This window comes from Anser cygnoides, chromosome 2, assembly GCF_040182565.1.
Source record: "Anser cygnoides isolate HZ-2024a breed goose chromosome 2, Taihu_goose_T2T_genome, whole genome shotgun sequence".
NCBI lineage: Eukaryota > Metazoa > Chordata > Aves > Anseriformes > Anatidae > Anser > Anser cygnoides.
The window spans coordinates 152,193,733-152,219,418 of record NC_089874.1 but is presented as its reverse complement, the minus strand read 5'-3'; the positions used below and the strand labels follow the sequence as shown (position 1 = coordinate 152,219,418).

The 25,686-nt window shown below is 42.1% G+C and overlaps 1 protein-coding gene across 4 annotated transcripts in view; it reads right to left on the bottom strand.

Annotated features, from left to right (window-relative positions):
• Positions 1-25,686, bottom strand: part of NSMCE2 (NSE2 (MMS21) homolog, SMC5-SMC6 complex SUMO ligase) — a 129,909-nt gene that overhangs the window by 72,648 nt on the left and 31,575 nt on the right. Inside the window, exon 2 of one of the 4 annotated variants that reach the window (XM_066990739.1) lies at positions 8,399-8,552. The exons of the other annotated variants lie outside the window; for them this stretch is intronic. Within the exon in view, the coding sequence (XP_066846840.1) occupies positions 8,399-8,434 (36 nt within the window). The 5' untranslated portion in view covers positions 8,435-8,552. The remainder of the gene's footprint in view (positions 1-8,398; positions 8,553-25,686) is intronic. 4 annotated transcript variants of the gene reach the window in all.

The window sequence follows — 25,686 nt, the reverse complement described above, 5'->3', positions numbered from 1 at the left end:
ATGTCCACCCACTATAATAACAAGTAAATACATCTGCTGTGCATAAGCAATTTCTCTTTGGTGCTGCACATCCTATTCCTTGAATAGGGTTAAGAATGGTCTAACTCAACAACACATATGACAAGAAAAGAAAGAAAACTTAACATCCGTCCTAGTTCCCTCACAGTCGGACAGCATTGCAACATCTTACGTACTGCATCAGCACAACACACTTGCAGGTACATCACAGTTTTCTTTAGTACTCACCACCCACTCCTACTCTACAGATTCATGATGGATGTAGTGATGAGATCAGCAATACAACATGAAGGAGGACAATATAAACATAGGACAGAGCTAAGGGACGGGGCAAAATTATCAATATTCAAGGTAACAAGTTGGGGTCATACTTCTTTTTGATCTCAGGAGGCAGTCAGATAAATGCTCACCACCAAACCTGAAGCCACCAGCATGTTCAATTTGTCGGTAAAAATTACTTCACATGGGAACCATGAAAGACACGTTAAGCAAACGACTGTTCATTTAGTAGCACTGTCAGCCAAAACCAGCATGCTAAGCAACACCTTGCAGTCATTAGTCAATCCATTGAGAGTAACATTGATTTTGAAATGGGGCGGAGGCATACACACCCTACAAAGCATCCTGGAAATGACATATAACTATGAACTGGGAGTGTTCGGGACATATGGTGAAAAGAAGTATCAGTCACAACAGCTTGTTTACAGCAATAGAAAAAGCAAAAGCATCTGCTGTGACAGTCCCATAGCAGCAAAGAACCACACGGGTATTTACATGGAAGCTCAGCAATAAGGAGAACAGCCATGTTATATGTTATTATTATTAATGATACACCATACGTGATCTACTAGCAGCGCTGATAGGAAAACAAATTTAGAAACACACACCAAAAAGTAATGTTTAGAGAAACGCAGCTGTGGTTTACCTATCAAAAGATACATTTGTTCATGGCATGCTCACAGCTGATATATGGAAAGAGGTTTCTGTGTTTGATGGGCAATGCTTATGAAGTAAGCCAGTTCACGTCAGGTCTTTGACTTCTATCAGTACATATCCATAAGAATAAGCCTTGCTTTTGTAGGTTCTTTCACTGGTACGATCTGTATGGTACATGCATAAACAGACTGTGCCCCCCAAAACTAAGCTCTTTGCAAAGCTAACTTGCATAAGCCTAAGAAACCTGCAAGCTCTGGTATTCTAAGTGCCAGTCGGGGGAACTTTTATTTCATTGATTAGCATAATGAAAAAGAAATAAGCTATTCTCTTCCGGACCAATCCCAGAACCAGTTAGGTTGGACCAGCTTGCAGTACTAAACTATATACAGCAAGCATCAATGTCTAACAAGGCACTACTGAGCATAACTCTGCATGCAGCAGAGTGTTTAGTAATTTGTCCTTCCCAGTATTACAACTCAAAGCACTTGGCAAACATTAAATAATTTAGCCTCAAACATCCATTGTGCTATATGTACAATCAACTGCATTTTACAGAGAGTGAGACGGTGGCATGAAGAGATGAATAGCTTGGCCTAAGCTTGCACAAGGAGACTGCGGCAAAACCAAGAATAAATAAATCCCAGTCCACTACTTTGAGCACAAACCCATCCTTTACCTTCTTTAGTTGAGGGAAAGTTCAAATTAATACGTGCATTTGGTTCACTCTTGTCAAAGAACCCTAAAACAGCTTGTGCCTGCTTGGAAAACTTTGTGATAAAAGGATGGCATTCTTTGTACCACAAAAATGCTTCACTGGACTTTGTGTTGCATTCGTTCAGCATGTGACACTCCAAAGTTAATTTCTAGCTTTTTCCTTCTTCTCTCTCTAGCACAGAAGTCCTTTAGCTGCATGTTTTAAATCCTGACACAGTTCCTATGTACCCTCTCTCAGGGTCATTGTTTATGTTCCTTGGTTTCGAGGAATTTGCCATTGCCATCCTTTTTGTTTTGCTGAAATTTCTTACCACACCTGAACCATGCTGACATTTCCTGGCCAGTGACACAATCTGCAAAAGAACTGTTCTTTCCAAAGAATTCAGAATTATCTCCTTAATCTTTCAAGCCACACGTTATTTGTTCCCTATAATTTAATGCCTTAAAAATATGGACTTGTAAAGTTTAATTTATGGATATTATTGACACTTGGTATTTGTGAGGCAAAGAAATAATCCTGGTTGCTAATGACCTTTTTAATGACCAAGTCAGCTGACACAGCATAATTTCTTCATTTTCCAGATTCTTTGTTGTTTCATTTATGAAAGGGAGAGTGATTACTCACTCAGTGCTGAGAAGCTCAGAGGTATGTAGCTACCTAGATATTTATATCCTTTTGGGACAACCCAAAAAAGGATATGCTGACAGCCTCTGGCTAGCTCTAAGCTCAAAACTCGTAGTAATTTAGACTGTATTTACACTACAGCCATGTGTCTGTGGATATGCTTATGCAATATTGATAGCAGTTGTGCCTTTTGAAGAAAAACTTGGTGTCTCATGGTTCCTGTTGGGACAGAATGGCTTACCTCTGTGAATTTGATATTGTACTGGAACTTGGTCAACATTTTTTCAGGCAACTTTAGGCACTTCAGGACTTTGCATGACCAGCCAAGGACACCCTACAAAGACCCAGTTTTCAGAACTCAGGTATCTCACGCTTTCTGAATTGGCATCGCTTGTCTGACCCAGACACAGAGGTACCTAAACCTACTTATTTCAGAAAACAAATGCCAAGAACTGGCTAGCTGTAGCAGTAAATATGGACATTGTCAGAACAGCCTTGCTGAACTCCTCCATCAGATAAAAATAACTCTTCTTCCTTTATTTAGATCTGCTATGCAGCAGAATCAACCAAAATGCATGGCACATATCTTTCTTGTTTAATGATTCCTATGTCCTATTATTTCATCCTTACCTCAGTAAATAATTTATTATTACAAATATGCAGCCTTTCAACACACACATTTATTTTACCTCAGGGTAAGTCAAAGTTTGCTGTGATTATTTATTACATCCAATTTTTTTTTCACTGAGAGGGAAAATAACATGGGAGCTAAGTAAATTTGTGGGTTGAGTCACCCATACTCTTTGTGAATCATGTGAGAACCAACTCTAAGTGAGTCACCGCTGTAACTGAATCAGGCTGCAAAATTTCAGCTTAACCTAAACAGTCATTTATTATTCTTCAATGGCTGGATTCAAACCCTTAGCAAATATCAGATCATTTGTTGATGCGCAAATAAAACACAGCTCTTGGAAACATCTGCAAGAAGGGCAGTCAGAAAGGATATCATCTTTCAGCAGCAGGGTCGGCACTAGTTTGAACACGGCTCTGCTGCAGCCAGGGTTGCCTCGGGGCCCACATCTGATCCAGGAGATCCAACACCTCTACGCACCGTGGCTGCAGGGCTGGGACTCCGGTTGAGCAACACCTTCGCAGACAATTGTGAAACGCCAAGAGAGGCATATTTATGAGGGCTGACCCATACTTATGACACATAGGGCCTATTAAACCGTGCCAGCACAACAGAAAATGACTGTCAGCACGTTTCGAAGATCCCAAAAGTCTGCCAGAGTTAACAGTCTGAAGGTGAGGTAGGGTTGCCGAGCTTGGAGAGCAGCTCGTCAATATGGCGGCTGCAGCTGAGGTATAACCCCCGTAATGATATGGTTAGGCCCATCCACGGTTTATTTTCCCTACTACAAACGCAGCTGGAGATGTTTAACCTTTATAAAGAAAGCAGGCACAGAGGCCGTACGCTGCTCCCGTGCTCACTGGGATATTTCCAAGCGAACTCCTCACAACTCACCGCACGTTGGAGTCATCTTGCTAAGGCTAAGAAGGGACTTTGGCCCCCTCTGTTTGCTTTCTTTCTCCTGTTTGGAAAGGAACCATATATACAGAGTGGGATTAACTAAGTGAGCACCAGGTGAAGAAACAAAATTGCCAGGGCGCAAATGCGAAGTTTACAGCCCGATCAGGATTTCTTGGGGTTCTCAGCCATTGCAAGTTTCACCTCAGGTAAAACGTGGTACTCCTCACATGTTTTAACAGAAAAAAATGCTCTATTTTCCCCTGCTACCCACTATGGTAGACAAGATTGTGAATGTCCTTGTGTTTCTCTCCAAGACCCCTTGAGCCTTACTTTGCAAAGTACAAAGGGGTAAAAAAAAGTAATGAAAGGGGATCACATTTAAATACCAGTATTGAAACTACTTGCTACCAATAGTGTAAAACTAGCTCATAAAGACAGCAATAAGCGCAATCATTACAGGTGAGGTTTTCCCAAAATACCAAGTGAAGAAAGTTAATGGATATTTAGCACCTTAATCCCTTGAGCATTCCTAAAAGCTCAACTGCCTGTGGTTTGCCTCAAGGGCTGGACTGAATTTCCTTAACGATTTTAATCAAATAGAAGTCTGTCCTCATCTCGTTTCTCTTTAGCTTTTCAATATACAATGTATAAATATACAAAACAAATCACAGTATTTAGGAAATACTTATGGAAACATCTAAGAATTATGGTTCAAGACAGTGTAGATACTAACCTTTTCTTCTCTATGTAAAGTTCTGCCACAAACATAGTTTACACGCATGGTCCAGGAGAGGTACACCGCATCTTGTCCTAAGCAATTTTGCCTGAGCACAGATTAAGGCCTTTAATGGCAAAAATAACTACTTTCATCAAAATGTTGCTTAGTTTTCACAGAATGTTAGAAAGTGGGAGGCAGATGGTGCATCACTTTTAGCAAGGTTGATTCAGCAAATGCATCAGGCTGTTGAACCAGTTTACCAGGTTGCTGATTAATTCATATATTTAGAAAACACATTAACATGGATATTAGTATTGTGTGTATGTGTGTGAGTGCGTTTAATGTCCCACTCAAACTGATGGGAACTTAGACATTGATTTCAGTGGGAGAAGAAAAAGGCCCTAAGGTAATTTCAGATTAACAACCTGTTTAGTCTTGTATGGTTCTGCCTGGTTGACTGAGATCACTAGAACCCATGTTTTCCATAGTGTGGAAAGGACTAAATCCTAAAACAAGCACAATTCAGTATTATCTTCATCAACTCCTACAAAATCCTGTTGATTTATACCAGCTGTGAAGCTGAGCCCTGTTTAAATACAAAGTGTGACTTATTCTCTTTGGAGAACTGCATACATCACGTATTGTTAAAATCAGCTGATTTTCCAGAGGGATGTTTTCCACATTCCTCAGGTATACCTTTAGTGAAAGTCAAGCAGATATTTTTAATTTCTACTCTTTTTTTTTTTCTATCTTTTTTGTTCATCTGATGAAATTCTTGTCCCCTGAAAGTTCTTTAGCACTGACAGCATTTCTTCTTCATACTCTCTGAAACAGCAATGTGAGTCATATTGTCATTTTTTATTAAGACTAAATGTAACCTTTAAACTTGTGGGAAACAGCAATAAGATTTCTAAGTACAGACTCATGCTTTACTTGAATTGACATTAGTTGAAAAACATATATCCTGTCTAACACTTGCAGCCTAGCCTCGCTGAATTAATCTATGTATATTAATACATGGATCGAGATGGCAATCAATCCATCAGAGCCAGCTCCACCTTTAGCACAGATGACTGATTTCAGTGATGGTGCAGAGCTGCACTAACAAGAAAAAAAGAAAAGAAAAAAAAAACAACATTGAGTGCAACTGCAGCTGCCCCAAGACTTCATTATGAGTAGATAGCACCTAACTTACTTACACCTGCAGTGGGTGCAAAAGTGGGCGCACCCCACCTAAACAGCAGCCTCAGTCTGTGCCCTAGAGCAAAACTGCCTTTTACTTTGCAGGTTACTGTGACTGCCTTAGCGACAAATCTCTCCCTTGAGCCTTTCCACATATCACATTCTTCAATCACTAATAATGTTTTCCTATCTGGCTTCCTATTGGGACAGTCCTCAATATAATGATTAGCCACTAAATCCCAGGTCCTACTTCCATTCTTATCCTTCTTGTTTTACCAGTTCTGGCCGACAGCTTGCATCTCTCGTACTGTCTCAGCAAACACTGTGGGCTTTCCCAGTACATGCACAAGTGATCCTCTTCTATGAAGTTGCATAGGACATTGTGGAATGCTAACGTACCCTTTTTGCTATGCAGGTGTCCCCAGTTTTTATAAGTTCCCTGCAGGCAGCGTATCATACGACAAAATTGTATTTTCAGCTGCAGTTCCTTTCCTCCTCTCTGCTTACAGATCCCATCGCTGTTGCTAACACAGTTGAGCAAAGCCTCAGAAACCGAACTACGTCAGAAAATTGGGATTAAAGGGCCTTTGTATGCTAAATTAAGCTGCTTATATGTTCCTCTGTAGTCACCAACTTTTGCAAAGACAACATGTGCTGTGTAACAGCCTGGATTAATCTCGTCTACTTTACCACCCTACACATCCCTCTATGGATTTTCCAAAATCCTTGGAATCTATCCCCACCTTTCCCGTTATCTGTCAGAGTACCAAGAGGCTGCTTCTTGCCAACTGATGGTGCCAGTCGCTGGCACTCCACCTCTTCGATTTTCAAAGAAGTGCCTTCGCACTTTCTCTCTCCTGATTCTTCTGCTGTGGGAAAGCTCCTCATAAACGTGGGAATATATATTTAAATCCTTCTTCAAAATCTTTGTTTAAAAACATCCTCCTTTACTATGATGGCCACAACCCCCTCCACGACTTTCCACCTGCTGCTGTGTAACGACAGCTGTGTGTCCTGTGTGCTTGGTCTCAACTCCCTGTTTCTGGAACATCCCCTTTTATCCAGAACCTCACAAAACTGCAGCCTCAGAAACGTGATGAAGCCTGAACAGCTGTTTTATTACAGGCCATTATGTTGACTTGCACATCGTAGCTCAAAACCAGCTTGCTTATATACTTTCTGCATTAAAGCAAACCTCAAAATTTATGAATACTGTATTAAGCTGTAATTAAACAAAGTACTAGTGATAGTAATAACTAACTGTAAGGTGGACAACAGATGTAACCTGATAGCTGACTGCAGAATAGAAAGCATGTAAGAAGAGTTTTTAAAATTTTATAGACGTTTCTTTTGCAATTCTCCTGCAATTTATATGCGATGCTTTTTTTTTTTTTTAATGTAAAGGTAAATTATCAAACAAGGCTTAAAACTATGAATAAAAATGAAATCATATTCCAAGTCTACAGCAGCATAGATTCCTCCGTTGCACATAAGCCCTTGATTTTTACACGTTGTTAGATGTAATTAAAATCCAACTTTCATTTAAAACAGTTTTTAAATAGTTCATAGTCAAAATAACAATTTCAGCGAATGAGACAGGTGTGTCACAGCAGTATTAACTTACGTACATCTGCAAAATGTGACAGCCTGGTGAGAAGAAACAGGAAAAAAATGAGAGCCCTCTACTGCAGCTACAAGGCTGAAGAAGAGATGGCTCTACCTGTGTCTGCATGCCAATAGGAAAAAAAGAAGTATGAGACAGAATAATTCCTAAATGAAGGTGCTCCTCAGATATACTGCTGAAATGTGTTTTTTTTGTAAAAACAAAATAGATTAAAAAGCTTAGCCTCAAATTTAAATACACTTTTCTTTACATTGCCTCGACTGACAAGAAAAGGTTACACAGTAGAAATCATGTCTGACTCAATAAGTATTTATTCACTCAGGACGTCAAACTGGTATCAGTTTAGCCATAATACTGCAAAAAATGAGTACTTTCCTGACCATCAACAACATTCCCGTTATGCTGGCTGACAATCCCAGACATTTGATGTTGTCCGTGACTAGAAGCTCTGCCACTTAGCGTAAGATTTAAAAGCATGAAAAGAAGTCATTTTCTTCCAAATAATCACTCTATGCATGCAAGTATTTCCTTTCTGTTATTTTCAAACTCAATAGACATATCTTTTCTTGTTTCAGCTTCTGCAACGCTATCAAATTTGTCTCCCCAAACTCTCCCAGGCTGCTAGCATAAACCCTATGCCAGCCAACTCTCCTGATCACACTTCTCCTGTCATTCCAACTTCTCCCCTGAATTTACAGTCCTGGCTCTTGTATTTAATACTGGTTTTGAACTTATCTTTCCTGTCTTATTACTTTGCTTTCCCTTTTTTGTGCTCCTTCTGACCATCTCATCACAATTCATCATCATTTCTCAGTACTGCACTTTCCCTTTTACATCTATCAAACTCCCTTTTCCTTCGTTTCTCTGACTCATTCACTGTATATCACATGCCGAACTGATTCCTCTCTTATTACGAGCCTTAATTATGGGATGCCTCCATTCTTCCCTTTTTATATTACATTCTCATCAAACACCAGCTCCTGAGTCACTGGCAAAGAAGCTGGGGAGCAGCTGGAGTGAGTGAGTGCCTCCCCGCCACGCAGGGCTCACCAGTCTCACGGACGGGTTATGCTGACCCTGGGGCATATCGCACGTAGTGTGTGCTCTCCCAGGTGCACGCGTTGGCTTCTAGGAGTATTTCGTCCCGAGCGTGCCGCTGTTGCACGCTTCCCTCAGCAGTCAGCGGCCTCCTTAAGTCATCGCCCTACAAAATGAAAATACACCATCCAAGGTGAAGCAGCTTAACTTATCGTAAGTAACTAACCTTTATAATTGCATCTCACTTTTCAACAGGGATTTGAAAACATTAAAAATTTGATTTGAAAACAGATATTCACAATCTGATAAGATTTCAGCCACAAGTTAGCAAACCACTAGCTATTTTGGGTAGTTCCTGTAGAATAGCTTGACGTTTCAAACTGTTACCAATCTGCATCATGATTGTGCCCCTTTGTTCCTGTCTTCTGCCATGCAATAAACAGTCTCATGACAATACTACTTGTTTCATGAGTTTCTCTTCTCCACCAACCTCACTGGCACATTCTGTTGTCCAAGGAACCTTAGTTTTGAAGCAGACATAGTTCTACAAAATACGCAGTTGGTATCTGCCGTTGTTCTTGAAGTTCATGCCAGACTCCTGTGATGAGGAATGAGGAATCTCATCCTGTTATATAAGATACTACATGCAAAAGAACCCAAGAACAGGACACACAACTCCCTGAGGAAGCTATGGATCACAATCAGTAAATAGATGGATCATTAACTGGTCAATCATTTCACTGTTAGCTTGACAGACAGAATAAGACATGCCTACTGCAAGGTGTCAGTAACACAGCTGAAAAGAAAAAGAACACCCAACTCACCAGCAGAGGAAGAAGAAAAAAAAAAAAAAAAAACTTTTGCAGAGTCACTAACTCAAAACGGAATAATTAAAACTCCCACTTCAGAAGCTACTGCTTTGAAGTGGAACTGCAGATCTCTATTTGCATATTAGGAACGCTTGTGTCGATTTCCATGCTCAATCTGGGTATGAGATTGCAGATGGGGATGACAAGGCTCTGAATTAGGACAAATCAAATGGATGCAGACTCATGAAATCCTGTAGAGATAATTATGAGTCTCTCAAGATGATGTAATTAGTACGTTAGCATGGTTTCCTCCTTTAGCAGCAAATGCATTTCAACAGTGTGTAAAGCCTTTATGTCTAATATACCAGCCCTGGTAAAAGTCCTTTTTGCCCTTCTGTTCAGTCTGCCAGCATCTTTATAAGCCCCTACTTTGTGGCAGACAACTAGATTCACAAAAAGACTAAGCTGTAGCAAGGATGCACATTGTAGAACTTCAGCTTTAGACATCCCGATAATCAATGCAATCCCCTCCCCTAAATCAGACAGTCAAACTTTTTATAAAATGGATGAAGAAAGACAAGTGCCAAAAAGCAGGAACCACAAAAGCCATCTATCTAGTCAAAAAGTTGTCTGAGTGACTCAATAGGACAGGCAGTCCCATTCCTCTAATGGGGATGGGTGCCTCCACCGCAAACCCTTTCCTTGAGTCAGATGCTTAAGCCAGCCAAATCCTTCCCAACAAACAGCGATGAGAAAGACCCACGCACTATCAGATTTAATATCTCTGTGGTTGAAACAGTCATCAGCAAGGTGAGTGACCCGTTCTCAAATCTCTGCTCATCCCGTATGAGTTGTCCTAGCCCATAGGCTATTGGGTATTCAGGGGTAAGACATCTCGATCTCTCCTGTTTGAAGTCGTTCCACTTTGTATAACTAATTAAAAGATAATTGGAGCAAGTACTTGAACCTGACTCTCCCACATCCCAAGTTATTGCCTAACTATTTAGCGGAGGATTCACTCTCTCATTTTGTTTCTGAAAGGTTCTTGAATCATGTAGGCACTTCTGAAAACCTTTTTCTCTGTATTTTACATACAAAGACTCACAGAGCACAGTCACATTCATATGAGAATTACCACTACAAATACCTCCAGTTCTTCTCATATACAGTCCCAGCTCACTCGATGGCAAAAGGTAGGTGCTTTTTGTCTGGTTGTTGTCAGGAGTTGTGAGGGAGGGATGCTTTTTTTTTTTTTTTTCAAATATTTTGTCACAACGTAATCCATTTTTGCAAGTACAAAACCAACTTTTCCTTGGTTGGTTTTCCTTGGTTCTTGTTTTTGATTTCTCCTTTGGAGAAGACAACAAGAAGCCTCCAGCAGTATTCACAGACAGCAGAATAAAGGCCTACTGGTCTTCTACAATGACTGATGATCACTCTTTGGATTCTAAAAATATGGTATGGATTTCAGAAGGACATGATATGATGAACAGATCTCCACTCTGAAGAGCTCACAAAGTAAATGATGGATCTGGCAGACGAGCAAAGATGCAATATAAACCACACGTCAGGAAAAACACAGATTACAAATCCAGGATAATGAAGTGCAAGTGAAAGCTTGTAAGGTATTTCAAAATAATGCCAGCCTGGTATAACAGGCATTTGTTCGAGGACTAAAAAAGTATTACGAGCTGATATAAGAAAGATAACAGACTAGGGAAGAAATAGTTCAAGAAGCAGTCCACATGACAAAGTAATTCAAGGAAGGAATTTACATGCAGTAAATGCAAACAGTTATCCCAGTACAAAACTTGCAGATCCTTTTCTTTTATTTCAGCTTACATATGCTATATGTGAGTTCAACAAAACAAAAACAAAAAATAAAAAAACACACCAAACAAAACAAAAAAAAAACAACAAATAATAATTAAAAAGAAAAAGAAAGAAAAGAAAAAACACTCATCCCAGAGCAAGAAGGCAGGGAACACTGATTTAACTATATTTTTTTTCCTGACACTGGCAAAACCTTGCCCACGAACAAGCCCCCATTTAACTAGGGTACAGGCTGAGAAGAGACAAGGGAAAATTTTAGAAGTGTTGGGTGAACAGTGGCGTAGGAAAACTTCAGAGTCCAACAAGAGTATTGTGAAATGCTACATGTGACAACATTACAAATCACGCAGGGGAAGATCTGATTCAAAAAAACAGAATTTTGGCTGGCAAAAACACGTTGGCTCACTTATGGTTTCCAGAAATGTTTTTGCTATACAGCATGCTGAAAGTCTTCAGCTTACAGGAGTTCTTGGCCATGGCAGAGGCTTGTGGTGACATAATGCAGGCACAAACCAACCCCCAGAACAAAAGGTTAAAGTCTTTTACAATATTTAATTTCTGTAGAGATTTAAACATTTAAATATGTCATTACAAAACAAAATGACTCAGTATAGATGTAATTCAGATGTACCAAAATGCATTAGTCATTCAATAAAACCGGCACCGAGGATTTACTAAAAATACTTTACAGAAGGAAAACAACAACATATATTTACTTTATTGAACGGTTGTTGTGGAAAGCAGATAAAAACAAATCCTGCGTAAATCACCTTAATTTGCCTACCCCTAACTAGGGCTGCTAGTCCCACTGGTAAAGCAGCAGAACTAGCTCAGCTCCAGTTTCCAACCCTTGTGCCGAACGGCAGCACAAGAGGAAGCGACGCGTGGCGGTGCCGGTGATCCCACGGCAAGCAAACAGGGCAGGGAACGAAGTAACTGGCAGGATACGAGGCTCGCTGCCAGGTACAGGTCCCAGGAGGGGCAGAGTTAACCTGCATCAGCTTCCTCCTCCTCTAGCACCCCAGGGAGCACCAGCAGCAAGGAGCCGGGCCATCAGGACACGAAGACAGAAGCAGAGCGGTTTATAAGGCTGTTGGATTGCGGGGAGCACAAAGAAATCTCCCCATACGGTGAAAAGACAACGCAAGCCAGCAGCACGGCCCCTTCTGGTGCTTCAGGTCCCTCCGTGGAAGCGCTGAGGGGACACGGTGCCACCCGGGGCCTGCTCAGGCACCCGGTGCTCCTCATTAGGGCAGGGAGCCACGGCCTGGGCCGGGGAGGTGTGCTCTGATTGATCGAGTCACTGCTGTGCGTGGTGAGGAGGTGCCAGGAGAGGCAGGCAGGCTCTGCCACATCAGGGGTGACCTCTGGAGATCTGCACGAGCTTTGAAGAAGTTTCTCCGAGGCCCCAGCAGGGCAAGATGGAAGACATGAGGGAAGGAAGAAGATACGGACTTGCAGAGGGTGGAAGCTGGAAGCCTGTGACTTCAGGTAACAGGAATAAAGCTCTCTTTCCTCCTGTTTCAGGAAAAGTAGTGGGTGTTTTGGGAGAAAATACTAAGCAGGTATCTCAAGTCCTTGGATTAGTACCAGCACTAAGCGAAATACCCGTGTTAGTGGCTGGTGATGCTCCTCCACGTGAGACAGAGGCATCTATCCCTGTTATCCAGGTAGGTCTGATGTGTGTCCAGGGCCTGGGTCACCGCCAGCGCAGACAGACTGCCATCACTCAGCCGGCCTTCCCAACTCCATGCCAGAAGGGAAAGTTACACATTTCTGTTTGGAAAGGAGGGCATGCAGAGGATTGCCACAAGTGTCTGGATACCAATGCACAGAGCTTGGGCAACCAACAAGAGCTGGAAGTCTGTTCGCAGTCAGAGAGTTACGACTGTGATCAGGATCACAAACATTAATGGGATACCATTCGTGACTGGAAAAGTGTCACAGGAGAACAAGCAGTGAGGAAAAAGGGCAATTGCACCTGCTTACAAAGTGTTTCATTGTCCATGCAGAGTTTCAGGGTGAAACGGACTGATCCAAAGCAAAGGCAATATTGGTCCCGTGGCACTGGGGGCCTGTTACAGGCCATCCGACCAAGGGGAAGAGGTGGATAACCCAAAACAACTCACTTATCGGCCATGGTCCTCACTGGGGATTTCAACCATGTGGGCCCCATGGCACTGTGCAAGCAATCCAGGATGTTTCTAGGCTGCATTGGTGATAACTCTTTAACGCAGATGCTAGAGAGACCAAGCAAGGGTAATACTCTACTTGCCCTCTGCACACAAACAAGTGGCAAATGTGGTCACAGATAGCAGCTTGGGATCAGTTACCACAAGCTGACTGCATTCAGGATCCAGAAAAAGGCCAGGAAGGTAAGCAGGAGATTTAGGATTTGGGATTTTATGCAAGTGGACCCTGGGTTATTCAAGGAATTCTTCAGCAGAAACTCCTGGGAAACTGACACAAAAGGTGCCTAGGATAGGTGGTGATTTTTTTTACAGAAAATTTATTGATAGGTCAGGAATAAATAATCCTGTTGTACAAGAAAGCTAGAAATTTCGGTAGAAGGATTACTTGAAAAAGCAAGGAGCTCCTCATGAACTGAAATGCGAAAGGACAGCATAAAGGAAACAAGAATAGGCAGCGAAAAAGGAACACAAAAGCAGTGCTCTGACACTTAGGGACAAAATCGGGAAACCCAAAGCCCATTTAGTGTTAACACAAGCGAGAGCAGCAAGGATTTCTGTAAGCTCAGAGGAAATGTGGGGATGTTATTGAACAATGGAGACAACCTAGTGGCTGTTGAGATGGAAAAGGCTGAAGTACTCAGTACATTTTTGCCTAAATCTTCACGGGTAATGATTACTCCTAGATTTCCAGCTGTATCAGGATTGTCTGGCAAGGAACAGGTCACAGAAGACAAGTTAGGAACAAGTTAAAAAGTAGCTGGATGTGTTCAAACCCACCATGCCAGACAAGATTTACCTGAAAGTGCTGGAAGAGCTGGCTGACATGACTCCAAGACACCTGTACCTACAAAAAAGCATGACCAAGAGAGCAGGTCCATGACAACTGGCGAAAGGCCAGTGCTACACCTGTCTTTAAAAAGGGCACGAGAAAGGACACAGGTAACTATAAGGTTGGCCTCACCTCAGCCCCTGGAAAGATTACGTACCACATCCTGCTGGAACTCGCTTCCAAACGTGCAGGGAACAAAAAGGCAATCAGCAATAACCAAGGTGGACATACAAAGGGCAGCTCACGCTTGATCAACCCGATTGCCTTATGGGATGAAATGACCTGCTGTGCAGACAGGGGCAGGGCGGTGGATGTAATCAAATGCTCTGGTCGGTAGATTGAAAATTACCGGGACAGCCGGGCTGCGAGGGTAACACAGATGGTAAACACTAGTTTGACATCTAATTGGTAGCCTGCACCTAGCGGAATATTTTAGTGGGGAACACTAGGGATGAAAATGTTCAGTACGAACAAATGTCCTCATGAACAACTTGGCTGCTGAAACAATGCACTCTCAGCAGTCTTGTTGTCCGTAGGACAGCAGGAGCAGTATTGGGAGCAGCGTGGCCAGCAGGAGCAAGGAAGTTACTATCCCCCCCCTACAAAGCATGGATTAGGAGGCAGCTGGAATACTGCACCCCATTTCGAGCTCCTCAGTTCAAGAGGGCCATGGCAAAACTGGAGTTTGGGAAGAAGTAAAAATTATTTGAAAAAGAGTTACAAAATGGCGGACCCAAGCTTTCCTCCATGAATGAAAAAAGTGTAAAATTACATTTTTTTCTGACAGCGCTATCCAGCTTAGTGTTTTCTTTTTTAAAAAAGAGAACATGCTTGATGGTCTCTTATTTACTGTCTCCTGTAATAAGCAACCCATACCAGAACTTTGATGGTCATATATATAACCCCAGTTGGACCTTTCTAGATTATACCACTGCTGGATGGGGTATAAAAGGCATTTTTTATGTTTACTGATCCAAGAATCTCAAGAACTGTTCTTTAAACTTTCAGATTCTCATCTACTAAAATAAGTAGAAAACCTACACTGCAGGGACCTTAACCGTCCAGGAAAACACTTCATCAACTTTGGCGTGCTTGAGATCAGATCAGGCGCTTCAGTCGGAATTTCATCAAATCTATAAGAAAGGGACCCATTAGACACCCAGAGCTGTAGCTCACTTCCTCTCATCAATGTTACATGCTTGATTTGTTATTTAGAACAAGTTATTAAGTTTTTCTTGGGCATTAAGGGAGAAAACTGGCTACATGACAAGGATCTAGCTGAAGACTTCTCCCTTCTTTGGTCCAACTGGGTGTAGCTCTGCTAACTTCAAGGAGGATTTTATCTCCTGGTACCTAATTATTAAATGGTTTGTGTGGTTTTATATGATACGGATTTGAAGTGAGCTTTGAGATTAAGAATTTTTCAATTATGTAACAATGCCCAAAGCAGGAGATGTTCATTTACTGATTTTTTTAAATCAAGTATAAGAGCAAGAACACAGAGATAAATTACTAGATACCTTGAAGACTTTCCATATATTAAAATTATGGAGGTGAAAGGTAGTTTTTAGACAGGACTATGTTCCAAAATAGGTTTGAAACAGAGTGCAAATGTTATGCCTCCAAAGCTAAGTAGGCAATCAACATAGATTTCAGGATGCAGTAGTGCTTGCTGAGTCTATATTTTCTGTGTAGTTTTATTTCTGTTGCATAAAGATGCAAGCACTGCATCAGACCAGGGATCAATCTAGCATATTTTCACCTTTGACAGTGGCAGGAGCAAAATTCTGGAGTAGGAGTATAACAAAAGTGCCAAACAAAAAGATATTCCCCTGTTTCCCCACCATATACTTTCTGTACTTCTATCAGCCTACAGTTTAGGGATTTCCCAAGAGAGTGACTATGTTTGTATCTTTATGTCCGATAGTCATCAGTGAGTTTTTCTTCCATGAATTTGTCTAGGAGTTTTTTGAACCAATTATTGCTTTTGGTCTCCATAACATCCCATGGCAATTAATTCCACGATTTAATCATTCACTACATAAAAACTTACTTCCTTTTGCTGGCTTAAAATTTGCTGCTGGATAATTTCACTAAAGGTCTCTTTGGTTTTATGAGACACATTGTGAATAAGCATTTCTGTTCCATCCATGACTGTACTTACGGCTATTTTAGTCACCTCTTATCTGAATGAATTGACAAGTTTCTCCCTGAACAGAAGTAAAGCCACACCTATGATCCTCTATAGGTGCTTTTTGCTTTAGCTGGATTTTCTCCTTACCATAAAAAAAAAAAAAAAAAAAAAAAACATTCTTCTATTAACAATTTAACAGACTTATAAGCAATGAAAAGAACTCATCTAAGGAGAAATGAGTTTGGGGGATTCTGAAATGGGTCATTTTGAGCTGAGCTGTAAGACACATTATAACTATAGCTTTCTATGCTGTACATACAAACCTGGTTGATGGCATTTGTCTGGATACACATTTTTAAGCCTGACCGAAGAAGGAGGCCACATATACGTATATGTAAACTTAACTGGTAGATTAGGGAGGAAGACTAGCTGTCCTGAGGTCAGAGATACCATGCACTGGTGTGGATGGGGGAAAAGCCAATGTTTCTGTAAGTCTTCTCCAAGTGAATGCCATCAAACTAACAACAGCCACCCCTGGTTTTGGTTGAAAGAGCGTGAGAAAGGGATTCTAAATCTTAGGGCTGTAAGAGAGGAAGCAGGGAGAGAGAAGTGCAGCTGCCCAGCAAACTGACAGTAATCAACGTGCCAATCACAGGACATCCAACAAGGGTAAGTCTTGGGTCATAGCTTGGGTCATAACCACCCCGCGCAGCAGCACAGGCTGGCAGAGAAGGACCTGGGGGTGCTGGCCAACACTTGGTTGAACATAAGCCAACAGTGTGCCCAGGTGGCCCAGAAGGCCAACGGCATCCTGACCTGCATCAGAAGTAGTGTGGCTAGCAGGAGCAGGGAAGGGATTGTCCCCTTGTATGCAGCATTGCTGAGGGGGCAGCTTGAATATTGTGTTCAGCTTTGGGCCCCTCACTACAAGAAGGATATTGAGTTGCTGGAACACGTTCAGAGAAGTGTAACAAAGCTGGTGAAGGGCCCAGAAAGTAAGACTTATAAGGAGCAGCTGAGGGAATTGGGGTAGTTTAATCTGGAGAAGAGGAGGCTGAGGGGAGACCTCATCGCTCCACCTGAAATGAGGCTGCAGCCAGGAAGGTGTTGGTCTCCTTTCTCAGGTGACACACGATATGATATGAGGAAACGGTCTCAAGTTGCACCAGGGTGGTTTACATTAGGTATCAGGAAGAATTTCTTCATGGAGAGGGTGATTAAGCATTAGAAGGGGCTGCCCAGGGACATGGTGGAGTCCCCGTCCCTGGAGGTATTTAAGAGACCTGTGGACGTGGCACTAAGGGACGTGGTTTAGCGACAGGACTTGGACTTGATGATCTTGAAGGTCTTTTACAGCCTAGATGATTCCGTGAATCTGAGAAAAGAGGTGCTGAAGAGGGCTCTGACTGCAGCAGTTAGTGGAGTTTAGCAGGGAGTGGGGGAAGGCAGGGTTGTTTGATGTTAAGGGGGTACGGTGGGGATTTTCGTAGCTAAATCCATAAACACCCCGTTTCACTACAAGATTTTACTGAACTGGACCGTACTGCCTCTGGCACAGCCCAGCCTTTACCTGTATCCCTTGATCACCTCCAAGTAAGCACAAAAATATCTGTGGAGAAACATTTCATCCGCAGCCCACACTTCATTACATCAATTACCACACACCACAAAACCACACCCTGTGAGACTGCCCTGCAGAAGCTGCCATCTTTCCAGAAACCCTTGTCAACTCGCCTTTGCATCCAATCCCTTACTTTACTCTCCTTTCCCCACACAACAGACCGCTGGGGAAAAAATAGCACAGTAACAGCTTTGAACAAAGGATGAGCATCTAGTGGAACAGACGCCGAGAAATGTTCATACGGAAGCACTGGCAATGCAGCACGGCACAAACATTTCCAAAAAAAAAAAAAAAAAGCAGAGTTAAAAGTAGCAACATCACAGAGTTTTTAATTTCTCTGCTTTTGTGGAATTTATCAGGTGCATGTGTGTGAGCCCATTAATGTGAACAACACACTTTACAAGGAAGATTTGAGCGTATTGATGCACACACTTAAGTCTTTTAAAATATGTTTCAGTATTAACACTCAAGTCTGGGGATAAATGAAATACTTCAGCTGGTTAAATCAGCTTAGTCAGGTCGTACACTTAGCTCGGTTAAATAAGCTGAGAGCCCAGAAATTAGTTCAGTTTGCCAACCTTTATTATCGAGCACAGTGTTTGTAACTCACAGCAGGTTATCAACAGCGGGACTGCATTCGGGAGATACCATGACAGCTGGTATTGATTTCTGGCAGGATTTAGGTCTTTTTTGAAACCTCTATCTCAAGTTGGAAAGATAATTAAATGTGTATGTGCTTTTAAGCAGAAATATATATATTTATAATTTTAAGAGGCATTAAAATAGGCAGAGTTGCATACTGCAGCAAACCACAACCACAAAGAAGGCACGCTTCTTTTTTTTTCTTTTAAATCAAAGCACTACCTCCCATCAACAGGAGCAATGAGAAAGGTGAGCAGGAAAGACAATTCCACATCTGCAGAACAGGTTGCGGGCGTGCTGATCCAAAGCGATTATTTAAGTTACTGAAATACAAGAAACATCAAAAAGCTGCTCTTTAACTCCCAGCATTAAAAAATAAAACAGAAATGCTCCACAAACCTTCAGTTCTCCCCATTTTAGCAAAGGCCCTAGGCATGTAATTCAATAAAAGACAGACACTCAGATCAATGCATATCATGAAGTCACAAGAATGCAGTGCACTCAGTAGTAGCAGCCAGACAAAAAAAAAAAAAGTGTGATCCAGTTAATGCTGTAAGCAATGTTTTATCTGTGATTTATTATAAAGCTGCTAGGAATTATGCAGAGGGAAAATCTGGGGAGCTTAATGCTTTTATTGGTAAGGTCAGTAAAAGCACGCTCGGAGAAAGAATACACGTGTTTAAATGAGTGGCCTAACATTTAAACTTTCAGGGGAGGAATATGAAAATACCAAACATACACATATAATCTCTGGAAACAATTACACTAATTAAAACAATACCGAACATTTGGAGAGAGACATTTTACGGAAGGCATTCCAGAATGATCTCCCCAAAGACACCGATCAAACTGGGTGTGTTCAATTAACAGGAGAAATTAATTTCAAGTCAAAACCCCCGCTGCTGAGAATCATTCAGCCTTTAGCACTCCCCCCAACCCTGGCCCCAGCATTTAAATCCTCGGACTGTCAGCAGGAGCTTTCTAGATGAGATGGTTAATTGGAAAGGCTATTTTCACTACTGGTCTAGTGAAGCTCCAGCTCCAGTGTTTCCAGTAAGAAGTTTCATCATCGTCAACAACAACAACAAAAAAAATCCATGATTTGAGATGAAGATGGCCTTTTACTTTGTACTGGCTGTCTACCTCAACACCTACATTTCATATTTTTATCTCTCTGCTCTAGGCTAAGCTAAGCCAGACAGAATTAACTCATGTTGACTCTGAAATGCAGCCATTGCCTAGAAAAGCAGGGATCCAAACCACAGAGCCTCTCGGTTGCTCTCTGCTGTGACCTTCTGGAATTCCAGAAACAGTTCAGACTGCCAATTACCATCCCGAGCATTCAAATAAAATCATAACGAAGCTGAATTCAAATTGCTTTGAAATCTTCCGATAGAAAAAAAGATAAATCTCTTTACAGACGGATATGGGATACTGTTCACATTTCACAGATGTGGAAACGGAGATCGTGGTTGAACCAGATAGTAAATTCAGTTTCAGTATGTCTAGCACAAGATCAAAAACACCACAGCCACATGACGCACTGATGAAGTGCAACCCACTCTGCCAATTCTAATTTTGCACCGGGTGATGCTCCAGCAGGTAGCGTCTGTCCTTCTGCAGGTGGCACGCAGCCAGCAGGAGCGTGATGTCGTGTGACCTGGCTTATCTGAACGTGCTACCAGGCGATTCGGTACGGCACAGAAGTGGCGTTGAGGAACACGGGACCATAGCCCACAGACTCAGGGCAAAACAATTTGTAAGGGTCAACCACATAAGCTCTTAGCAGACCCGAGAACAGTTCCCAGTCCTTACTTCATCCCAGGCTGGTTTCCCACCTATTGGACAGCTCTGCTGCCCGGCACAACAAATGAACATTCATATTAAGACAGAGTCCTGAGGATTTATTTTGCAGATTTGTTCTAAATACTCTCCCCGTTTCCACCCCACTTACAGAGGTCCCGTTTCCATCTGATGGTCCTAGGTCCAGTATACTTCTTTTCCCTCAAATCCTCGCTCTGCTAACCAGCTGTGGCCCCTGCTGCCTCACCTCTACCCACACAAGCCGAGAGACGTTTCAGCAGCTACAGAGTTGACACTGCAAATATTTAGGAAAACATTTAGCTTGACAAATGCAAATAATCACAGCGAAGTCAAACAAACCTATGCGTGTGTGCAAGGGTTTCCAGGGTTTAGTAGCCAAAAAGTAGGACACGTTTTTATGCTTGCTGCGAGACACTCAGAGACACTACTAAAGATGTGCTATATAACCCACATCAATCAAAGAACGCTACTCCTACTTCTTTATATACCGCTTACTAGAGAAGTATTTTTACTGCAGGTTATTAAATGCGGACTCTAATGTATTAACACTCTCTGGAGGTGTTCAAGGTCATGTTGGATGGGGTCCTGGGCAACCTGGTCTAGTGGGAGGTGTCCCTGCCCATGGCAGGGGGTTGCAACTGGGTGATCTTTAAGGTCCCTTCCAAACCAACCCATTCGGTGATTATTGTAGTGAACTATACACATAGTTTACTAATTCTGGGGAAATTAAAAAATAAATAAATAAAAAATCAGCTTTCGTCAAATGCTTAGCCCAACTCATTGAGACAGACATGAAAGGTAAAGTAAATATTAGAAAGTAAATGTTAGAAATGTGTTGAAATGCATCCTTGTCCCAGTTTCTGCAGCAAACGCAGCACATGACTACAACAGAGCCACACTGTTTGTATTGCAGTTTGGAGACGAAGCAAGCATTATGCTGTTATAATAAACTATGTCAAAGGAATTGCAAAGAATAAACTTTAAAAAGTTAAAGAACTCCAAAGCCAGAAAATGCAAGAATTAAGTCTGCCTGCAAAAGTTTTAGTAAGTCCTATGGCACTATACTTATGCAGAGGCACAACTACAGTCATATTATTTTCCTCTATTGTCCTGCATCAGTCAGGGGAAGGATTTGACCCAATGTCCATATTTTGCTTATTCTGTGAGATGAATTATTGGTCTGAAGTGGCTTCATTGGTAAATAGCACGTAACTAAGAAGTAAAGAGCAATTTCAACTAGCATCTGTGGTACCAAAATAATGGCCATGGAAGTACCCAGTGTTAACAAGAAGTAAAAAGATGAAGCAAGTTCTCCAGAAATCTATTTGCTGTTTGATGGGAGAGAAAACACTGCACCCATACGGTGTCTTTCACCAGGGGATTGAATGTTGCTGCTGATGGTGCACTTCAGCACACTATATGTGAACTTTGAGATAGATTCATTGGCTTCTACAATTACAGAGCCAGAATAAGTGCAGTGAAAGACTACAAGAGCTCTTTCTACTTTTCCTACCAGCACAAGAAGAGATTTATCAATCCCACTTAAGCCATTTTCATGGTAGCAGACTTCAAAGATATGTTCCTGAGCAGCTTCTGTGTAGCAGAGGGCTTTTTTGAGGAAATAAAGCTCTCAGAATTGTCATGACTGGCATGCAAAGTTTCAGGATCAAGAAACACCGATACGTTGCACGTATCTAACAGAGCCGGTGCTCTGAAGTCAGCTGGAACAGTAAAGGTCACAGTTACAGATACAGATATCACCAGTGGATTTTGCCCTAAAAAATGCTGTCATGACAGTGTAGCAAGAATAAAAAGAAGAGCAAAGTGCTCATTAAGAAAGCATCTGCACCAAACCAGGCTGTTTCTTGAGCCTCTCTCAAACCCAGTAAGGCCTTAGGAAGCTTCATGTCAAAAATGGTTTCAATGACAGCACCTTAGTGGGTGTCCCAGTGCCAATCACTGTGCACTGGCACAGTCCTGAACCAGCTGAAAAACAACAATCCTGAGGGATTCACGGTCTTCCTGGTACTCAGCCGTGCAGAAGACCAAGTGACAACCTGATTTTGAGGCCCAGCCCTGTCTCTTAATAGGCAGCAGGGTCACTGATCACACTGTCAGTGCCAGCCATGCAGCCTGGACATGGTCACCACGTTAGCTCTGCTGCCACAGCTGTGCCACCGAGGAGCACGGGGGCCAGGTGGCACCACATCCCCTGGTTGACCTTGCTGTTCCTTCAAAACCCACGCTGCAGGTGCAGCTACCGCTCCTCAGAGTGTTTTGCTGGCTTCGTTTGCTTTGTCAAAAGGCATGACTTGGATATACTGGCAGAGCCTTCTCCAGTAGGATTCAGTGCCAGCACAGCTACGCTGGCAGAGCCTAGGTACCAAAGATGTTATCTGCAAGTCCCTTTCGTTTTTCTTAGGCCAAGGAGGATTGCCCAAGTCAGGAGAGCATTATGTGCTAAGTGAAGAAGCTGGAATTCTTCTAAACCGTTTGTGAGTCAAATATAGCCCCTGGACTTTCCTGTACAGTGGAGTTTTAAATAGGATCCTTTCCTTTTCTGCAATGCTGCTTAGGTCAGTTAAAAACTGCGCTGAAAAGGAATTATTCCTCAGCAGGATTAAAAGCTATACACTTGGCCATGAAGATAACAGACGTCAATACTGAGGAATCTGCTCTACATTACTGACAAAGCGAACAAACATCCCCCTACTGTCCCTGCAATGAACTAGCACCAAAAATAAATAAAATTTATATTAATTTATTTTATAAATAAAAAGTAACTATTACCAAAAATACAAAATAAATATAAGAGTAGTTCCTGTATATTTTGTAGAGACAAAACTGCTCTTGAATAAGGAACACAGGAGCATCCCTCGTCGTTGTCAAGGAAAGACTCAACACTTGACAGGAGGTAACAGCACACAGGGCTGAGTGAACCAGACTTCAACTCCCATGCAAGATGCACACCTATGCCAATTGTATGCACTTTTATAGACAAAAAACAACGAAGAACACGTTTAATTTCACTTCACATGTTCAAACTATAATTCCCATTGATTTAATTTACAAGCTGAGCTCAAGCACTCAAGAGCTCGAATCGGTTTCCACGCAGGACAATCAGGAAACACAGAAGACATCAGCAGCCACTGACACGTTGGTATAAATCACTCACCTGAAACAGCATGGGAAAGCTGGGGCAGGGATAAAACCCAAGCATCAAGACAACTTCTAATACTCCCATCTATTTCTTCCAGCTTAACTGCATCATTTTCAGAGTATTCTTTCAAACAGCCTCCTTTCCATGTATCTATATGAATTCCTGACTTCCTAAGCCCTTTACCTTTCCATCTGCCTCTTCCAGCTCTCAGCCATTCTTTCGTATGACGCTGAAAACTCTTCTTAAGCACACCTCCTATGTTCTTCTTCCACATCACCCAGGCTTAGATTTCATGCTTCTTCACAATGCTCAGACTTAGCAAAAGGAAGACAGGATGCAAGCAAGATAAATCACTGCTTGGCAAAGCGGTAACTTACAGCAGGAAGCACTAAGTCACCTTTGCCAGTGTGCCACTACCAAACTCAACACTTCTCTAATACGCAGGGAAAAAAGAAAAGGCCAGATCCTCTTTCCCTGCCAAATTTAGTGGAGAGATGAGACATGGGGGTGCAGGAGAAGAAAAGAGAGGCAGGAATAATGCAACATTAGGAGAGTTAGTTATGTCTTCCTTGTTCTCTATATAGACCTAGAGTATCTCGTGATTCATTTTATTTAGAGAAGCCTGGGGACTTCAGAAAATTTACCCCAGCTCTTACAGCCCTCCAAAAAGCTAAATGCTTGAAAAGAAGAGACAGCAACTGGAGTCCCCAGACAACATCCCTTCTAACCTAGAAAGCAGAGTGGGAGAGAGAGCAGGCACAGTATGCTGGCACTCCGGCCGCTTGAGAGCTCTCCCAGAATAGGGAGACACGTGAGCTGGCCAAGCCAGCCTGGGTCCCCATCACTTGGGCCACTCCTGTGTATGAAGTCAGCAAGAGATACTGCAGCTCCCTCAGTCCTCTGTTGCTGTTGCTACATTAAAAATAAGAGCGTTGCCCTGACACTGCATGGAAAGGGCCCAAATATTGGCTAAGTTCTTTCGAAAATACTCATTAAAAAATCAAGAAGGCAGCAGCAGTAGGAGTCCAGTCATTCCACAGTTACAAGAAAATCCAGTGGCACAGGGAGTTTCCACAGTCAAAGGGTTTCCCACAGCCTATTGTTGGAAACACTGTGATTCAATTGCTCACTTCTTACTCAACAGGCTGCTGATTCAACCAGAAGGCGATGCTGATATGTTTCACCTTCTGCATTCCATCCACTGCAGCCCAAACCAATAAAAACTCCCCATTTAAGAACACGTAACTGTATCTCGCACTAGTTACTTGTTATTTACAATACGTACTTCTTTTGTACAGTATCTTTCTGCCAGTCATTTAAATGTACACATAATAAAACCATAAATCAGGAATTTTAACTGATGCCATCTCCTTATCTTGCTAACTCCCAGCTGGACATTGACTACAAGCAGGTGATTAGGAGGTGAAACACAGCATACAACCTGCTTTCAGATTCGCTGCTGTCTGAAAAAAACAGATCAGAAAAAATGACAGCAGAAAACCTCACAAAAATAATCGGATAAAATGTGTTTTCCAGCTTGAGATAAACACCGTTAATGCAGTTACACAAAACCCGGTCTGCTTGTGAAATTGAATGACCTGCTGCAACTTCCCAGGGAAAGCCCTCAGGCAAGGAATTCAGATGGAGCCGGGGAGAAAGCCAGCTGAGGCTATTTTAAACCCAAGCCTTTCCACAGCTACCTCCAGGTGCAGACCTAAATTCAGCAACGGTATCTTTGTTTCCCAGAAGCAGATTTGAAGCTGATCTCTGACAGGTAACTGGAGATCCACTGTGCAGTGCTGGAGGCACGGCGTGCAGCTATCCTCCAAAACAAAGCACGAGCTGTTAGTTTTTAGGGAACAATTCACATCTCTGTTCTACTGCAGAACCCTATACGCATTTCCTTCTCTTATTCTGAAAGGTTTGCTCAGAATGCAGGCAGTGGAAAGTACAGAAAATTCCCTAGAGTGAGGTAGGGAAAAAAGATAGGAGAAGCATGGCTTGAGGCTAATAAATTAGTCATTACTGACTTTATAATCTACGCAGACCCCTGAATGCGTTCAACATCTTGGAGCTGCGTTTTTGAAGTCTTAGGAATGAACGAACAGGGAAGGAGCTTGTTTCAGCAAAACAAGGAGGAGTCTGACACAATCTAAATGAGTTAAATTAGGGAGGGGTAAAAAAAAAAAAAAAAAAAAAAACCAACCTTCCAGTACTTGCTTTCTTTACACACAAGCATAGATGTGCACACAACAG